At 39.1% G+C, this 17,880-nt stretch overlaps 2 protein-coding genes across 4 annotated transcripts in view; both read left to right on the top strand.

The window, feature by feature from the left end:
* LOC134802579 (protein Wnt-2) overlaps positions 1-13,858 on the top strand; it is an 82,514-nt gene extending 68,656 nt beyond the window's left edge. For 2 of the 3 annotated variants that reach the window (XM_063775219.1, XM_063775234.1), the window contains 5 exons: positions 1,437-1,548; positions 2,140-2,293; positions 10,388-10,569; positions 11,870-12,012; positions 12,256-13,858. In XM_063775219.1, coding sequence (XP_063631289.1) covers positions 1,437-1,548; positions 2,140-2,293; positions 10,388-10,569; positions 11,870-12,012; positions 12,256-12,407 — 743 coding nt within the window. In that variant the 3' untranslated portion in view covers positions 12,408-13,858. Of the gene's footprint in view, positions 1-1,436; positions 1,549-2,139; positions 2,303-10,387; positions 10,570-11,869; positions 12,013-12,255 lie in introns of all 3 variants that reach the window. The other variant, XM_063775226.1, reaches the window with a different exon arrangement.
* A 2,332-nt stretch (positions 13,859-16,190) lies between these two features.
* LOC134802164 (GATA zinc finger domain-containing protein 1) lies at positions 16,191-17,637 on the top strand. Its single transcript, XM_063774760.1, has 3 exons — positions 16,191-16,708; positions 16,973-17,159; positions 17,444-17,637. Exons 1-3 carry the CDS (start codon positions 16,301-16,303, stop codon positions 17,608-17,610), a joined length of 762 nt encoding a protein of 253 aa, XP_063630830.1. The 5' UTR covers positions 16,191-16,300; the 3' UTR covers positions 17,611-17,637.
* Positions 17,638-17,880: the final 243 nt, after the last annotated feature.

Below are 17,880 nucleotides of genomic sequence, written 5' to 3'. Positions count from 1 at the left end.
GTTTAAACGGTATTTAATGTAATTTTATTTTTTGTAAATGTATTATGAGTTTATTAAGACCTGAAATAAATGTTTTTTTTAAGCTCGCTTGCAGTGGCACGTCAACGTACACTAAGCGATTACGTTCAGACAAGATAGTCTGAAAGCGCTCTTACCTCTAATGTTATTCAGTCAGAGGCTACATTTCAATCAGCTGTCAGCTGCGGGCCCGAATGTAAATATTATTGTGAAATTATGCCATCGCGCGGATAAGCATTATAAAACAAATATTTGCGCCTATAATCTACAGACTTAAGTGTTAGTACTTGGAATCGCATTCGACCGTTTAATTGCATTATTCAATTAACGTTTCTATTCTATTTTTGAGATGTTAAAACTTACCGTAGTAGTAAATTTAATTTTATCACATCTAAGTACGTGAAGCTTAAAATGTGTGGGAACTTAATAACTACTTAAGTAGGTATTAATTATGTTATATTTAAGTAAGGCAGTCGTAAAGGATCCTTGTACTTAATATATGCCCATATACATACCTATAAATTGCAACAGTGTCTAGTCAGCATCAATTCCCTGTTTTATAAATAGAGACATATTGTATTTACCGTTTGTGGGCAAAAGCTCCGGTAAACTCTAATTGTTATACCACTTATACATATAGACACACTTCTTTTTGTAAAGTTATTAGAGAATGGTAGATGCTTTTTACACTTATCTGCTAATAATGATGTTGACTGTTACATTTTATAAATAAAGTTATCAAGTGATAACTGTTAGATCTATTCTTTTTGCTGTTAGTCATATAGACTTATAGAGTGCTCACTCCATACTTCAGTTTGAGTACCAAAAAGACTATTATTTTCGTAGTCGACATCTAGCATCGAGTATCGGAGTTATCAGTACTGCTACTTGACTATAGATGTAGCACCGACTGAAAAGTCTAATGCTCAACAATTTTCAGCTAATATTATAACCGGATTAAACGGAACTCTATTTTCAACGACTTCTGCTTTTAATATTAGTTGTAAATTGTTGTACAATACAATTTTCGTGAGTCGCGACACTAGAGAATTCTAGTATCGAGTAGCGGTACTGATAATTCCACTCCTCGATGCTAGATGTCGACTGTGAAAATAATAGTCGTTTTGGTACCAAAACTGATGTATGCAGGGAGCACTCTATTCTTACTTTATTTTTCTATGGTCATACGGAGGGCGTAAAACATATTTCGCTAGAATAAACATTTAGCAAAGCGATTCACAATTTTTACATAGAGTTATTTTACATAGTCACCCACATAATATCAGATGGATGCCTAAAAATGCTAATAGGCGGACCGCTTAGCAAGCATACTCAGCTACTTCTGTGTAGATGCATTTCCTTTACCAGTGGCAGCACCCCTTAATGTTTCTAATCAGTAATCACTATGTTTTGCACAGCTACTAAGGAGGCCGCCTTCACGTACGCCATAACATCGGCGGGCGTTACGCATGCGCTGAGCGCTGCGTGCGCGCGCGGCGACCTGCCTGCATGCGGCTGTGCTGCTAACAGGTAAGGACCAAAGCTGTATTCTCGTACTCGTAGCTAAAGTCAGTAGATATGATGAGTAGTTATGCCATTTAGGGTCCTAGCTAAATTGGTCGTACCATACTTACGCTGTGGAATGTCCAATTTAGCTAGAACCCTAAATGGCATAACAATCGCGGAGCGTGATGGTACATCATCGTATCATATTGGCTAGTCTCATGAACGCTTTGAGTGATGCGTGTAGTCTTGTCTGCTTATCTGCATCAGGTGAGGAAGATGATATGACAGTTGCTAGTTCATGTTACACCCTGATGCGAGTAAAAGGAGTATAGGAAGTGTTTTTTAACACAGCGATGAAGACAGCGAACGTGCACCGGGCAATCTGCCTACTTACGGCTGTGCTTTCGGCAGGTAAGAAATATATACATCGATGCGAGTAAAAGAAGAGTATGTGTTGTTTTAATTCGGTGGTGAGGAAAGTCGCTTACGTGTTAAATGGCAACAGCATATTATCACCGACGCGAATAAATGCAGAGTAATATTTTATATTTAGAAACTTAATGTTAAAAAGATAGTTTGCAGCTAGCATCTAAACTAACCAAGTACTTCTTTCAGCAGGAGGCGGCCGTCGACAGAGCAGTTCCAATGGGGTGGCTGCGGAGAAGCCGCGTACGGAGCGAGATTTGCGCGTAGATTTCTCGACGCAAGAGAGTTGGATGCAGATGCGCGGGGCCGCATGAACCTGCACAACAACCGCGTCGGCAGGAAGGTGAGCGAGGTATACACCTTCTGTAACAGACAGGATACCCTATTCTCCACTCTAACAAGACAGCGATTAGTGTGAGGGAGACGCAAGAGAGTTGGGGGAAGACGCGCGCGGCCGCAAGATCCACACAACAACCACGTCGGCAGGAAGGTGAGCGAGGTTAACATTCCGAGCCGTAAGAGAGCTGGACGATGCGCGCCGGACGCACCGAATGTATGAAAAAAAAATTCTGAAAATTCAATGCAAAAAAAACAGCTTTGCTTTATTTAAACTTACATAGTTATCTGTTTTTAGGGTTCCGTACCCAAAGGGTAAAACGGGACCCTATTACTAAGACTTCGCTGTCCGTCCGTCCGTCCGTCCGTCCGTCCGTCCGTCCGTCCGTCCGTCCGTCTGTCACCAGGCTGTATCTCACGAACCGTGATAGCTAGACAGTTGAAATTTTCACAGATGATGTATTTCTGTTGCCGCTATAACAACAAATACTAAAAACAGAATAAAATAAAGATTTAAATGGGGCTCCCATACAACAAACGTGATTTTTGACCAAAGTTAAGCAACGTCGGGAGTGGTCAGTATTTGGATGGGTGACCGTTTTTTTTTTTCTTTATTCCTTCCTTACAGCGGTATACATGGAACTAAATTGAATTACGTGCACGTGCGGATGGAATTTTACCTTAAATTCTTAAATTGTTAATTAAATTATCACAATACAAATACCTGCATGTTGTTACAAACATTACAGAGACATTATTGATTATTGTTTTAAGGCATAATACACGCCATCGCATGCCGGCGGTCGATTAAAAAACTTGAAAGCAAAATGGCGGCCGCTCAAAACGGCGGTTAAAAACAAAACGTTAATGTGTCGATATGGTTAAAACTAGTTCTGGATGAGCGTTAATATCTCTTTTAAGTACCACCTCACTTGTTTCGAATTATACGTTGTTATGACTGTTTAACTGCATGTTATTGTAGAAGGTTCCGCAGAAATTACAAAATGGTTTAACATTAGTCGTTCCATAAGTCCGTTCTATGACAATGTGACGGTTACGAGTAATATAGTGGTGTTGCCCAATGTCAAATATTACTTAGCTTGAGTAGTATCTAGAAGTTAAACCAAGAAAAGTCTGCAGCGATTTTGGTAGCATACGCAGTGCAAGTGTTATTTAATACTGTTATTTACGTCATAATTTCATAGAAGTTTGACGTTTAAATAACACTTGGACTGCGTGTGCTATCAAAATCGTTGCAGTCTTTTCTTGGTCTAACTCTAGTTTTCTAAATTGTTATATTACTAGCTTTTTGAATTGTTAATAAAGTAAAATTTTGATTTAAATATATTGATTTTATGGGGATTAGAAAATACGTACTTATTATTTTATGCCTTCAGATTTGAACCACTGAAAGAAAAATAGAAAACAGCATTGAAAAACGTACCGCTCATAAAAAATATTTGCTTTTTTTAACACACATCGCGATTATATTTTCCATGATCAAATGTCATCTATAAGGAATACTTAGTTTCGCTCACTGACTTTCTCACCACCTTATATTGGTAGGTACACACTGAAATGAAAAAGTCAGTCTGGGCATGGCAGGGCAAAATGAATATTTCTTATAAGTAATACACAAGTGTGTGTTCTATTTTTTTCTTTCCCAACGCCAGCTTTTCAGCCAGTTTAGAAGTGCATACTTAATACTTATCGACTCTTGGGTATGAACTATTTCTCCTATAAGGAAAAAAAATGTTGGACCCTTACCCACGGAACCCCACTCACACGGCTCAAAAACACCGAATCACGAACGCTCACGGCGTAATTGCCAGCAACCGGTCGTTTCGCACAATACCGTAATTGGACCCCAAGGCGCTCGAGAAATGTCGGAGGCGACATTAGGTACGATTACTGTGTTGCACGACCGTTTCAATCAATCGACTATTTGCCGGCTTTCTGCACTTGCCAACGACATGAACGACATCTGTCTTATGGGCATGGTATAGGTATATACATCCTCGTCAAGTCAATCAATCAATCGATTAGCGCCACTTGCATTATCCCACTAACCCGGGGTTAACCGGTTAAACCTGGAGTTACTATGGTTACCAGTACAATTTGACACTGGGTTAGCGGTTTAACCGGTTAACCCCGGGTTAGTGGGATGGTGCAAGTGGCGCTTATTCAATCGGTTGGCTTCTGGTTACTTCACATGACGGCCTACGGTGTACGCCAGAAGACATAATAGTAGTTGAATCTCTGGCTATCCTAATTTGATGAGTTCGTGCCATCGCAACACTTATGAAATCCGCTCGATCACAAAAGATGCTCTGATAAATGATAATGCATAACATTGTAAGGTTAAGTTGAAGCAAAGTGACCGGTTGAAATGTTATAAAATAGGTATCATTACAAGTCCAAACCAGGTTTACGCCCCGAATGTTTTTATTTTGATAAGAGTAGGTACTAGGTTCATATATCAATCGTATAGGTAGGTATGCCTTAGATCATCCTGAAAAACTTAAGTTTGACGGCAAATTTTGTTCTGAAATGCTTGTCCCTGTATTTTGAATGTCTATTTGCACCCTCTAGACAAATGGCATGCCTGTTACTCAAAAACCAGTCTTAACTCCTTGGTATAAAGTTTGACATTAAAAACGAAGTAGGTAATCAGAGTGTAATGTGTAGTATCAGTGACGATCACCTGCCTGCATTCAAAACGTATAGTATCATTTCTTGGAAATCACTCTTGATGTATCTTTTCATCTCATTTTATTCTCGACTTTAACTACTTCAAAATAAAGTCTTAATTACAAATGAGCTTCCTGAAATCAAAATTTTCGCATTACACACTTAATTAATATTGAGTTAAAGTTGAAAGTCGAATGGAATAAATATACTCGGAGATTCTTTGGAAATTATAGTGGTTTTAGGTCTTTTGAGCTTAAAGTCGTGGTGGTCTAGTGCTAAGTAGCTATTAGAACCAGTTAAGCCATATTAGTATCCGTTTCTACTAATGCGAAGAAACATTTACATGTATAAATGTTTATGCGGATTCTAACTGTATGTTATGAAGTACCCTAAGATTTCCTATGTATATTTGTAAAGAAATAACGCAAGACGTTGATAGCTTGACTATGCTAATTCACGGAATACTTATGTTACTTAGGTAAAAATCATTTCAATACCTAACTAAAAGCATTGCTTAATGGGCCAAAGTTCATATTCTTGCACTGCCTTTTTCCACCGCATTCAATCGGATATTCTTGTCCACGTAACAAAGAAGATTAAAGTGCATATACCTACAAGTAATGATGCTGATGAATTGATGATAGACGACAAGTCAAATCAGCTTATTTATTCGAACTGTTATTTCAATTACTATGAAACACTGAAAACTGCCGTCACTTATTTGGCAATTACATTATATGTACTTCACTGGCTCAGTGACCTAAAAAGGATCTTGGCCTCTGACACAAGAGAACGCCAATGTGCCCTATTCTGTGCCACTTCACATCAGTTGGGTACTCCGAGGGCAGACAGATCTTTTAGGGCTTCGTCACTCCAACGGTATCTGGAACACCCGGACTGATGTTTTCCACCCAGCTGCCCCATATACTCTTCTCGCAGCTCGAACCCCTCCCACCCTCTCTAAATGACCGAGCCAGCGTTTAGAACGTGTCACATCCCTGGTGCGCAGAGTACGGGCCAGCTCCAACGGCATCCTGACCATGATTGTGGAGAGAGTTGATGGCAGTGTTGGCCGAAAGTTAATGCGAATTGAAAATGTTGGCCATTAACCATTATAAATTGAACCTTAAACCGTAATGGACGATTACAGTTTACGGTTCAATTTATAATGGTTAATGGCCAGCATTTTCAATTTGGATTAACTTTCGGCCAACACTGGTTGATGGCCTGTATATAAATAACTGCTGCATGATTCATGTGCGCAGGAATAGGTAGGTGGGCAGATTTTCTTTAAACTGGATTTTGAAAAAATCTGCTTATTTATTTATTTATTAGAAATAAAATTGTAGTAGTTAATTAGCTAGGCAGTAAATAATTGTGTAGGTATAGTATACTAACATTAGCCTTAAGAGCGCTATTACATTTCGGCGTTGAGCGAGTTTAGGTATTTTACGCGCTGCGGCAGGCCGTGCGAGCTCAGTACGCCGATCCCTTCTACCACACTCGCACTACAATGATGGATTAAACATTCTTGATCCTTCGCGAAGCATATTGAAATCAACCATAACAACACTAACTGTACTTAACTTTTAAAGTTCTAAAACTGTTATTTGGTAAGTACGAAAATACTAAATGCAGTGCAAATGTACATAGGGGCTGTTCATAAATTACGTCATCTATTTTTGACGATTTTTGACCCCCCCCCCACCCCTCAAATCATCCAAAAATCAAGCTTCGGATGAATCTGTTTCCTCCTACGTCATGTTACCATCATCCGATGTCCAGACCCCCCCCCACTCCTCCCATTTGAAACGACGTAATTTATGAATAGCCCCATACTCGTACTTATGAAGGTATATTACTCGAAAGAAATTATAGGTACCTACTCGCTTATTTACATGTTTCGTCATTGCATTTGGTACCTATAGGTTGTAAAGTTTGTATCAACGAGGGTTTAAAAACGAACTGGTACTGAGGATCTGATGATGATTAAGGTGGTCACGGATACCAATCAACCATGTAGTAACATGATTAGGCTCGTTTGATTCGTCTCAACAAGATCTTTGACACTGAAGATACACAGGATCTGATGATGGAGCTGGAAGGTGGCCACGGGTACCAGTCTATCATGTAACTAAACAACTTCGTGTTTGGGCTCGTTTGATTCGTCTCAACAAGATCTTTGAGACAAGACAGTACTCAGGGTCTGATGATGGAGCTGGAAGGTACCATTACTAATCAACCATGCAACTAAACCACATCGTGTTTAGGATCGTTTGATTCGTCTCAACAAGATCTTTGACACTAGGTGATACTCAGAGTCTGATGATGGAGCTGGAAGGTGGTCACCGGTACCAATCAACCATGCAACTAAACCACTTCGTGTTTAGGCTCGTTTTATTCGTTTCAACAAGATCTTTGACACAAGATAGTACTCAGGGTCTGATGATGGAGCGCGAAGGTGGCGACGGGTACCTGTCAATCATCATCAGCTCCATCATCAGACCCTGAGTAGTATCTTGTCTCAAACATCTTATTGCGAGGAATCAAACGAGCCCAAACACGAAGTGGTTCAGTTACATGGTAGACTGCTACCCGTGGCCACAGTCCAGCTCCATCATCAGACCCTGAGTACTAACTTGTGTCAAAGATCTTGTTGCGACAAATCGAACGAAACCAAACACGAAGTGGTTTAGTTGCATGGTTGATTGGTACCGGTGACCACCTTCCGGATCCATCATCAGACCCTCAGTACTACCTTGTGTCAAAGATCTTGTTGCGACAAATCAAACGAGCCCAAACACGAAGTGGTTCAGTTACATGGTAGACTGGTACCCGTGGCCACAGTCCAGCTCCATCATCAGACCCTGAGTACTAACTTGTGTCAAAGATTTTGTTGCAACGAATCGAACGAAGCCAAACACGAAGTGGTTTAGTTGCATGGTTGATTGGTACCGGTCACCACCTTCCGGATCCATCATCAGACCCTCAGTACTACCTTGTGTCAAAGATCTTGTTGCGACAAATCAAACGAGCCCAAACACGAAGTGGTTCAGTTACATGGTAGACTGGTACCCGTGGCCACCTTCCAGCTTCATCATCAGATCATGAGTACTATCTTGTGTCTAAGGTCTTGTTGAGACGAATCAAACGAGCCTAAACACGAAGTGGTTTAGTTGCATGGTTTATTGGTACCGGTGACCACCTTCCGGCTCCAACATCAGACCCTGAGTACTATCTTGTGTCAAAGATCTTATAGAAACGAATAAAACGAGCCTAAACACGAAGTGGTTTAGTGGCATGGTTGATTGGTACCGGTGACCACCTGCCGGCTCCATCATCAGACCCTGAGTACTATCTTGTGTCAAAGATCTTGTTGAGACGAATCAAACGAGCCTAAACACGAAGTGGTTTAGTTGCATGGTTGATTGGTACCGGTGACCACCTTCCGGCTCCATCATCAGACCCTGAGTATTATCTTGTGCCAAAGATCTTGTTGAGACGAATCAAACGAGCCCAAACACGAAGTGGTTTAGTTGCATGGTTGATTGGTACCGGTGACCACCTTCCGGCTCCATCATCAGACCCTGAGTACTATCTTAAGTCAAAGATCTTGTTGAGACGAATAAAACGAGCCTAAACACGAAGTGGTTTAGTTGCATTGTTGATTGGTACTGGTGACCACCTTCCGGCTCCATCATCAGACCCTGAGTACTATCTTAAGTCAAATATCTTGTTGAGCCGAATCAAACGAGCCCAAACACGAAGTGGTTTAGTTGCATGGTTGATTGGTACCGGTGACCACCTTCCGGCTCCATCATCAGACCCTGAGTACTATCTTGTGTCAAAGATCTTGTTGAGATGAATAAAACGAGCCTAAACACGAAGTGGTTTAGTTGCATGGTTGATTGGTACCGGTGACCACCTTCCGGCTCCATCATCAGACCCTGAGTACTATCTTGAGTCAAATAAATACATATAGAATGTCAGGTCGTTTCAAATATTTTTAATCCTGTCCGGTAGTTTATTAAACTGTACCATTATAAATTATAATACTATAAAAACAGTGCTAGGATCAAAGTCTCTCGTTGCGGTTTACACGCACACAGTATAGCGTTTTACACGGCGCCCGCCGCACACAATGATAAAAAACCTCGTCGTCGCCGTTGAAAATGTGCGGAGCCGACCGACACACGTCCTGCCTCTACAAGCTCTGCCGCGGCACTGAGCTGGCGCAGCGCGCGTCATCGGTAATATAGAGTAGTTTTCAAAAAATTGCCAAAAAATTATAGTAGAATTTCATAAACACTAATGTATACCAACAGTATAAGCAAACGTTGCAGATTGCTTGAGTATGAAAATGACTTCGATATTAAGTAGATTTTCGTAGGAATTGACACTTGTTTCGGAGAGAAAATCGAGTTCGTTTTACTTTGATTTTCTCTTTCTCAAAGGTATGTAGGAAAAATATAGTTTGATATGCCTAAAGTACAGGGTATTAGTAATACAAAATAGCCAGGTTTAGCAGAGTAAAATTCTCAACATTTCCAAATAAGAGCTCGCCATTCAGTGCTTCACGGGGTTTTTCGGAAACGACCATCAGAAAAAAAATCATTACTAATTTAATAAGTCCTTTTTCTAATATTTACAACGATATTTATAAAGATAAGAAGACGCTTTTACTGGAACAAGTACTCATTGTTTCTAATAATGAGCGCAAAGTCCTGAATTTCGTCGACTAGTATCATCAATTTTGCATTATTTCGACTTTTCTTGTAAGAGCGCTCTTAACATAAAAACTGTCACTAACACTATTGTTTTTTGTTTTGAAGTGAAAACTTCTTTAGCGGCGCTGGGCACTTTTTGAGTTGGGGAAAAAATGATAAACTCGAGACAGCGTAAGGCGATCACGTGACCGTAAGATTTAGATGGCCACTCATTTAGATGGCATTTAAATCAATAAAAAAAACTCAATGACATTACATAAAAAAGGTTCTCATCTTGTACGGGCTGAAATACGAGGATCTCACTGTTACATTCTAACTTTATATCACTCAAATATAATTCAATAAAGCTACAACTTGATGAAATCGCTAATAAAAGTGAACTCTAGTACTGGTGAATAAAACTCAAAATATCATGACCAAATATATATAGATGCGAGGTCTGCAAGGTAACTTTACAATTTCTATTCGAATTTTAAACAATTAATGCTACAAATTTGAATTTCGAATTTTAAACAAGCTCACTGACCAGCAATTTCGGAACTAAAGTTTTTCAATAGAAAGGAGGATGGGTCAATTATACATAGTGCTGCAGACATTTTGGACTAGTCATTGAGTTTTCACTTCTGTCGGCACTCCCGGAGTGCAACCCGTCGTTTTTTTTATAAGCTTTTTTTGTTCCTTAGATGGTGAAAGACCTGGTCCGCCGCGAGTGCAAGTGTCACGGCGTTTCGGGATCCTGCGCCATGCGAACCTGCTGGAGGGCCCTACCCCAGTACCAGGCTGTGGCCACCGCTCTCCGAGAAAAGTACAGAAAGGCCAAGCTGGTCGCACCTCAGCCACCGCAGTCTCATTTGGTCATACGCAGGTAACTTGAGAGATTGATGAGATGATGATGATTGATGTCCCTCATTAGGGACATAGGGCTCGCAGAAGAATCCTCCATTGGTCGCGATCTTGAGCGGCTACTTCCAGCTCTTTCCAGCCGAGTACAGTTAACCAGCCTCCTTCTCAACTGATCGCCTCCATGTAGTACGAGGCCTCCCGGATCGTCTACTGCCAGCCGACTTGAGAGATTACATCTACAATATTACAGAGACATGTCTGCAAAGACACCGTGTCTGGCTCGTGGGATATGAGAAACTGATACAGAGCCCTGCCAGCTCAAAGCAGTCGCCGCCGCGCTCCGAGAGAAGTACAGAAGGACTAAATTAGTCGCAACTCAGCTACTGCAATCGCATTTTATACCATACGCAGGCATCTTGAAAGAATGTGTCAAATCTACAGTATTTATATATTTATATATTTATTGTGTAATAGATTAAAGCTAGGTATGTACATCACACAAAGTACATTAATAACTTATATACCTAAAATTTTACCTTTTCAGGCATTTACACATTACATAACTAATACTAACAAAACAATTAATTCGATTGAAATAAACAGTGCTATTACAATTAGGTATTTTAATTTAAATGTACAATAATCCAATGAATTTAATAAAAATAAATTAATAATAAAATTATTTCACACCTAAAATAATCATTGGTCGAGTAAAAACATTTCGATATCAGCTATTCTTTAATTCTTCTCTTAAATGTTATCAAAGATGTTAGTATTGTGCTTCAAAGAAAGAAAAGCAAACCATGAGAGGCAGTTGTCACTAATATAACAGCACCGCTTAAGCATAGGTACTTCAAGTAATAGTACCTACATACTTATTTTTAACTTATGCGATGTCTTAGCTAAACGAAGATTTGCAAATTTGGAAGATGAGAGGATTTTGACTTGATCACCACAGTTTTCAATAATTGAGCGTTTTCCAAAAAAAAAAGTGTAAATTTCATTCATGTCTTCAAAATATTGACTTCTTGGGCTCATTTTACTCAGAATCATTTGACATTCACGCCTCATACATGAAAAAATGTGTCCAAAAATTTTGTATGAATTTTTTTTCCAGTGCGTTACGTTCATACAAATAAAAAAAATTCATACAAGAATGTGACGATCTGGAAAGGAAATCTTTGGACACATTTTTCCATGTATGAGGCGTGAATGTACAAATGATTCTGAGTAAAATGAGCCCAAGAAGTCAATATTTTGAAGACATGAATGAAATGTACACTTTTTTTGGAAAACGCTCAATTCTTATGTTTAATGTCCAGATCAAAGCAAACGATGGCGGTGGGCCGGCAGCCACGGAAGTCAGAGCTGGTGTACCTGGAGCCATCTCCATCATACTGCGAACCTGACGCAGTCTCGGGGTCCCTTGGCACACACGGAAGAGTATGCAACAGAACCTCTAGAGGTAAAATACACAAGTCTATCCATGGTCTAGAAGTCAAAGGCCCCTCGATTATGTCATCTTATATTGTATCAGTTAATGTCAAGACACATGGCGTCTGCTTAATTGGACGCAGAAAACTAATTCAAAATTTACTGGCAAAACTTATTAATTCATACAAAGTTCAAGACATGTTCCACAAACTCTAAAAGTAGTTAAAGAATAAGGAAAGGAAGAATAAGGTGAAGGTTTCTTTAATTTTTGCAGGTGAAGACGGCTGTGAGACCCTCTGCTGCGGCCGGGGCTACAACACCGTACGGGCGGTGAAGGCGACCCAGTGCCGATGTCGCTTCCACTGGTGCTGTCGCGTCAGCTGCGAGACTTGCGTCGTCCGTACTGAGACGCATGTGTGTAAATAACCAGTGCTGAACCGTCCAACCAACTGAGACGACTGGCAACCGTACTGCCGTTGATTCCATTGCTGTTGTCGTGTGTAGCCAAGCCACATATATACGTCGTCCACGCTATGACGCATGTAAATAACCCGTGCTGGCCCCGTAGACAACATGCCAATCGCTAACGCTCCGTAGCGAACGAAACGCAACTGTCACTGTCACACTAATATGGAAGAATGATAGAGAGCCACAAATCAATTCGATGGCGAAGCGATAGCGATTGTCACCTTGGCTAGGCCGCTTGAACCGTCAAAACTTGGACTGAGACTTCAAGCATCCGTTCTGCCTTCGATTCAAATTATGCTTTTTGACTGACTAGGTTTGAAAATAAAATACTTATAACAGAAATGAACGTGACTACTATACTGCTAATGATTATGTAGGTGTCGCAGTATTATCTCATTGTACAATATCTGAATGTGTTTTGATGTTTTATATGTATATCTAATCAATCAGCTAATTCCGGCCACCTGGTTTTAAAGCGATTGTTTACAATTCAAATTCTAAATCAGTTCTCTGATGTCAGAGCCTTTTGTCCACTATTTTTTGTCACGTATTTGTCTATCATTAATATCATTACTTATCTGTGTTTAGGTACTCTGCCCTATTCTGAAATTCACCCCACTGATGATTAAACACAATTTTACGAAAAACCTCAAAAACAAGCGCTTTAGCTACGGTGTTCAATAAGCATTTGTACATACATTAATTAATGTAATGTCTACGTTATCATACTTATTTGAATATTCTTAATAATGATCTGTATTAATGCCTCCTATTCATAAAGGTATTTTCTTGTTTTGAACGCACTCCTAATAAAATTCTTGTATTCTTTTTTATAGGTGATTCTGATTCTGATTACGCTACCTACTTGAATTTATGCCAGTAACTGCAATAGCTTTTTAAGGTCAACGGAGTATTTTTTTGACAAACAAATGTCAGCATAATTAGTTTCAAACCATCCAAAGTTGTGTTGCAAACAATACCTGAGTAAATCGTTTTTGTGGGGCCTGAAATGTAAACTATTACAATTATTTAGGACTAAGGATTACGTAGTAACTTAAGTATTAGTGTCCGATCGAAACTGGTTTTTTTGCCGAAACCGAAGCTTCAGTTTTGCTCTAGTTTCTGTCGAATCGAAACCAAACCTTGTGCCGAAACATATTTTTGATGCCGAAACCTGCCGATATCGAACTCAAAACTGCGGTCGAACACTACCGAAAATCCGAAAACAAAACGAAACGACGTGCGGATCCAGAAACCGTAAGCCGAAAAATGATTTTTATGCAGGAACCTGCCATAACTGAAATTTCGGTCGGATACTACTTCTTATGTCCTTCCTTGGGCACGGCGTCAAAAACTAGTTTGGAACCCTATGAAGCTAGTACCTACAAGAGTATTTTCTTACAACCGTCCAAATCCACTTACGGTAATCTACTTTGTAGTACAGTCAGCAACAGAAGTAACTAAGCGGGCTAAGTCACCAACAATAACTCATTACAACTTTGTTGCTAAGAGGGTACCATGTGAACTGCGATCATATATAACCATTCGCTGCCGTGTTACACAGTGTCGCTCCACAAAAGTTAAATGCGGTGTTGATGCACCTCTAATAAACGCGAGTGTAAATCGTTTAGAATACATCGCCCATCTAGCAACTCCTGATGCTGGCTGTAATAGGTAATATATTATGTAAATAAACTCCACATGTACACCTTTTCATCCATTTTTCGTGCATTTAAAGTAAGACTCAACGGCTTTAAAATAGTATTTTTAAGTGTTTCTTAAATTTAATAAGTACTTAACTCGTCTTAAACATTCCACGTAGATTAAGCTAACTTATTCACTTAACATTGCAATTTTTTTGAATAAAAGTTTGACACATTTGAAATGTATTTTTATTTTAAATAATATATATTCCGGAGGTTATTCCATTTGACCCATAGTTTGGTAATAACAATGGCCTTACGTGAGCTAAAGGTGCCTACAAGGGGCCTATAGTCCATTAGTTCCATGTTACCATCCCGCACAATGAGAGGAGGCCTGAGCCCAGCGGGACGTCCTAGCCTCGTAAGTCCCCGAGTACCTACTTGTACATTGTACAAACTACAAATTAAATTCGAGTTTTGAACTCTTATAGAAATAAAAGAAAGTTCCAAATTCAAAAGCGCCAAAATTGCCCTAGGTCTTACGAGGCTAGGACGTCTTGATCAGAAAAGTGATGATGATAAATAATTCCTAGTGCATAAATAATTCGAATACTTAGTTACATTTTACCATACCTATAAAAAAATACCTAAAAAAAGTTCAGAAAATTAATATTAGGTACTTATTGATTGCCGTAAAAAAACCAATGTACCTACCTACCTAACTGTCAACGGAACTTACATAACAGAACAGTACCTACCTAATATCGCGTCATTATACCTAGCTAATATACCTACCTAAATTCGCAATATTTTGCTTACAGTAAAACTAGTAAAAGCTCAGCGACGCTGAAAAATACGTAAGCAGCTTCAACTTTTCTCACTAAAGTTACTAAATGTCGAAGAAATCGAATCCTTTCCGCTGAATGTGAGCTCTCAGCGGATTTCACTCGTTAAAAGTTCCCGTCAAAGCGTATTCGATCTTTACAAATGACATTTGTATGGATTTTTAAAGTTTTAATTGGCTTAGTTTGAGTTTCGTTATATGGTTAACGATGCGAAAACTCGTAGGTAATTAACTTTGTAAAAAAGTTAATATGATAGGTTGTGGTAGGTAATTAAAAACAATCTTTTTCTAATGGTTTTTCTTGACTCCATCCTTAAATATGGCATGTGTTTCTAAAATTACATTAACTTGAAAAAAAACCAATAAAATATAGATAGGTAGAAATTAGAAGTTCCTACACATCCATAGCCAATGGGACATTGGGGCAGCCTGTATCCGAAATGGAACGACAAACACTGCCAAGTTTTGGGGTTTACTGGGCTATTTAAGATCCTCAAGAACAACGCTTTTATTAGTTTAGCTATCTACAATTTATTGCAAGCCCGTAAGCTTACAAAATGAATCGATGTTGACAATTTGGCAGCTATAAAGCCTGTTTCAACCAAACATGCCGTTTGATAGCGGCCAACGAGCGTTTCATGCAAATTCACACGCTCTAAATTACCAACGTTTACAGCAATTTGTTGCTGCTTGATTTATAGATCAGTCGCGTTTTGGTTACATACGATTAAAATTAACTAAAGGGGGACCACAAATTATGAAATATGATAATAATTTTAAACAGGTGCAGTGCAAAAAAATCTTGATTTAATACAATGGTCTATATAGTATTTTTAAGAAATGTTCAAAATAAGCGAACCTTATGACTATTTTTGACTACGAATAGTTGGAATTGACGTGAAATTACTAATTTACTAGTAGCGACATCTATTCGTAACTTTGGCAATGTATATACTGCTCCTACTCTCAATAATAGATGTCACTATAAGTTTACTTTTGCTACTCGATAACAGAGGGCGGTATTAAAGACTAATCTGACAGTTAAAACATGATTCATTCCACGCTAAAATAAAAACAAACACAAAACATAACACCTTAACAACTTAAATTAATTATATCAAATTCAAAGCATTACCTTATATTAACCTTACATTTTAACCATAATTAATAGTTTTATCTTCATGCTTGCAGTTTAGATATTGTACAAAATGGGCGCGTTTATTCCAGCGTGAAATCGAAATCAAGCTGCGTGAAACGGAAAACTACTGTTGTGGCGTCTTGTTTCGCGTACGTACCGTATCGCACTATGAATAAATATTATTTATCCTTCCTAGTGGCAATTTATTGAAGGAAAATTAATAAACATGCCGAAACCAACTTGTGTTCAGTGCGGCGCAAACGATTCTCTCCTCTGGCGAAGTGCAGAAAACGGTCAAATCTGCAACGAATGTCACCTCTCAAACACTGCTACAAAAGAAGGAAGCCCACCTTTTACGTTCAAAACTGAAGTGGAAGTTAAACGCGAAGATAAAGACGAACCAGAAACTAAAAATGAAAAGACTGAGGGTGAAACTACACCCGCAAAAGCGACTGGAAAAGGTACTAGGAAGAGTACAAGAGCGACTCGATATAAGCCAAAGACCCCCGCGTCACTGGCTCCTAAATCCACGGCGCCTCGCGGAAGAGGCCGCAGAAGCATCTTCAAAAGACAGCCTTTGAAGGCGCCGACAGCCACAGCAACTGTTGTGACCAGTGATTCAGTATTTTATAAGGTAAATTTGATTGGGGTTCTGTCTTATTCGTCTGACATATTCGCTTTATCAAGTACTAGTTTACATAACCTTGGTGAACTATAACACGAAATGTGTCCGAATAGCGCTAGTTTAATTTCATTGTACTAGAGCTTACAAAAAGCATTTTCAACTTTTTTCAATAACAAAATCACTAGTATTAAAAAGAATTGTATCATATTGTTTGCACTATTCTAATACATTTCCTTAACCATAACACAACATTACCTCTTTAATTCTTTACAGGGCAACTACATGCAAGTGGGCGACATAGTCTCAATGATCGACATTGACCGAGGCACTTACTACGCTCAGATCCGAGGCTTCATGACTGACCAGTATTGTGAGAAGAGTGCTGTTGTCACATGGCTGTTGCCAACTAAAGCCAGTCCCCCTCCAGAGAGTGGGTTTGACCCTGCTACTTACATTATTGGTAAGACATGAGAAGTATTACATTAAATAATAAATAAAAATTAACTTCATCTTGCTGTCCTATTTGCTACACTGAGCTTAAAAGTCTTTATAAAGTCCTGTACTGTACTCCCTCTTGCATTTTAAGGTGAAGCTAATAAAAGAAACTTTAAATAGAGGTAAAAAAGTATGGAGCTAAGAATTCTAAACGGCAGTTTCATATGTGTACACAACATATTTTTGTGTGGCTAGTTTCTCCCCACCGTGCAATACATACCTAAATGAATAACCAACACATTTTTTTAGGTCCAGAAGAAGAACTGGCCAGGAAGCTAGATGTAATGGAGTTTGTGATGCATGCTCCTTCAGACTACTATAAGGCTAGTAACAGCCCATATCCTCTGACCGACAATGAGGTCAACAACTACTCTGGATACATTTGGACGTCACTTGAGCCTAGAGAAAGGACATAGATTATAATTAAAGTTTTTTCTTAGCTAGATTGGTTTTATTATATGATAATTATTTCCACCTTAATTATTGTTAATTATTGCTTCCTTGAGGCCGACTGCAACGTCAGCGTGCAGTTCCCATACAAATTGCAGTCCGTCTGTATCAGCGTATCAGCCCTTAGCCCAAAATAACATGTCGGGCAAAAAAAGTATAGGTAGTAAAAGCGTTTAGCTTTTGCATTGCGTTTTATAGCGAATGCAAGTATATTTCAACGAGACTTACATAAAAAA

The sequence above is a fragment of the Cydia splendana genome, chromosome 2 (genome assembly GCF_910591565.1).
Source record: "Cydia splendana chromosome 2, ilCydSple1.2, whole genome shotgun sequence".
Lineage (NCBI taxonomy): Eukaryota > Metazoa > Arthropoda > Insecta > Lepidoptera > Tortricidae > Cydia > Cydia splendana.
The sequence above is the reverse complement of the archived record's forward strand: the minus strand, read 5'-3'. Positions and strand labels throughout refer to the sequence as shown.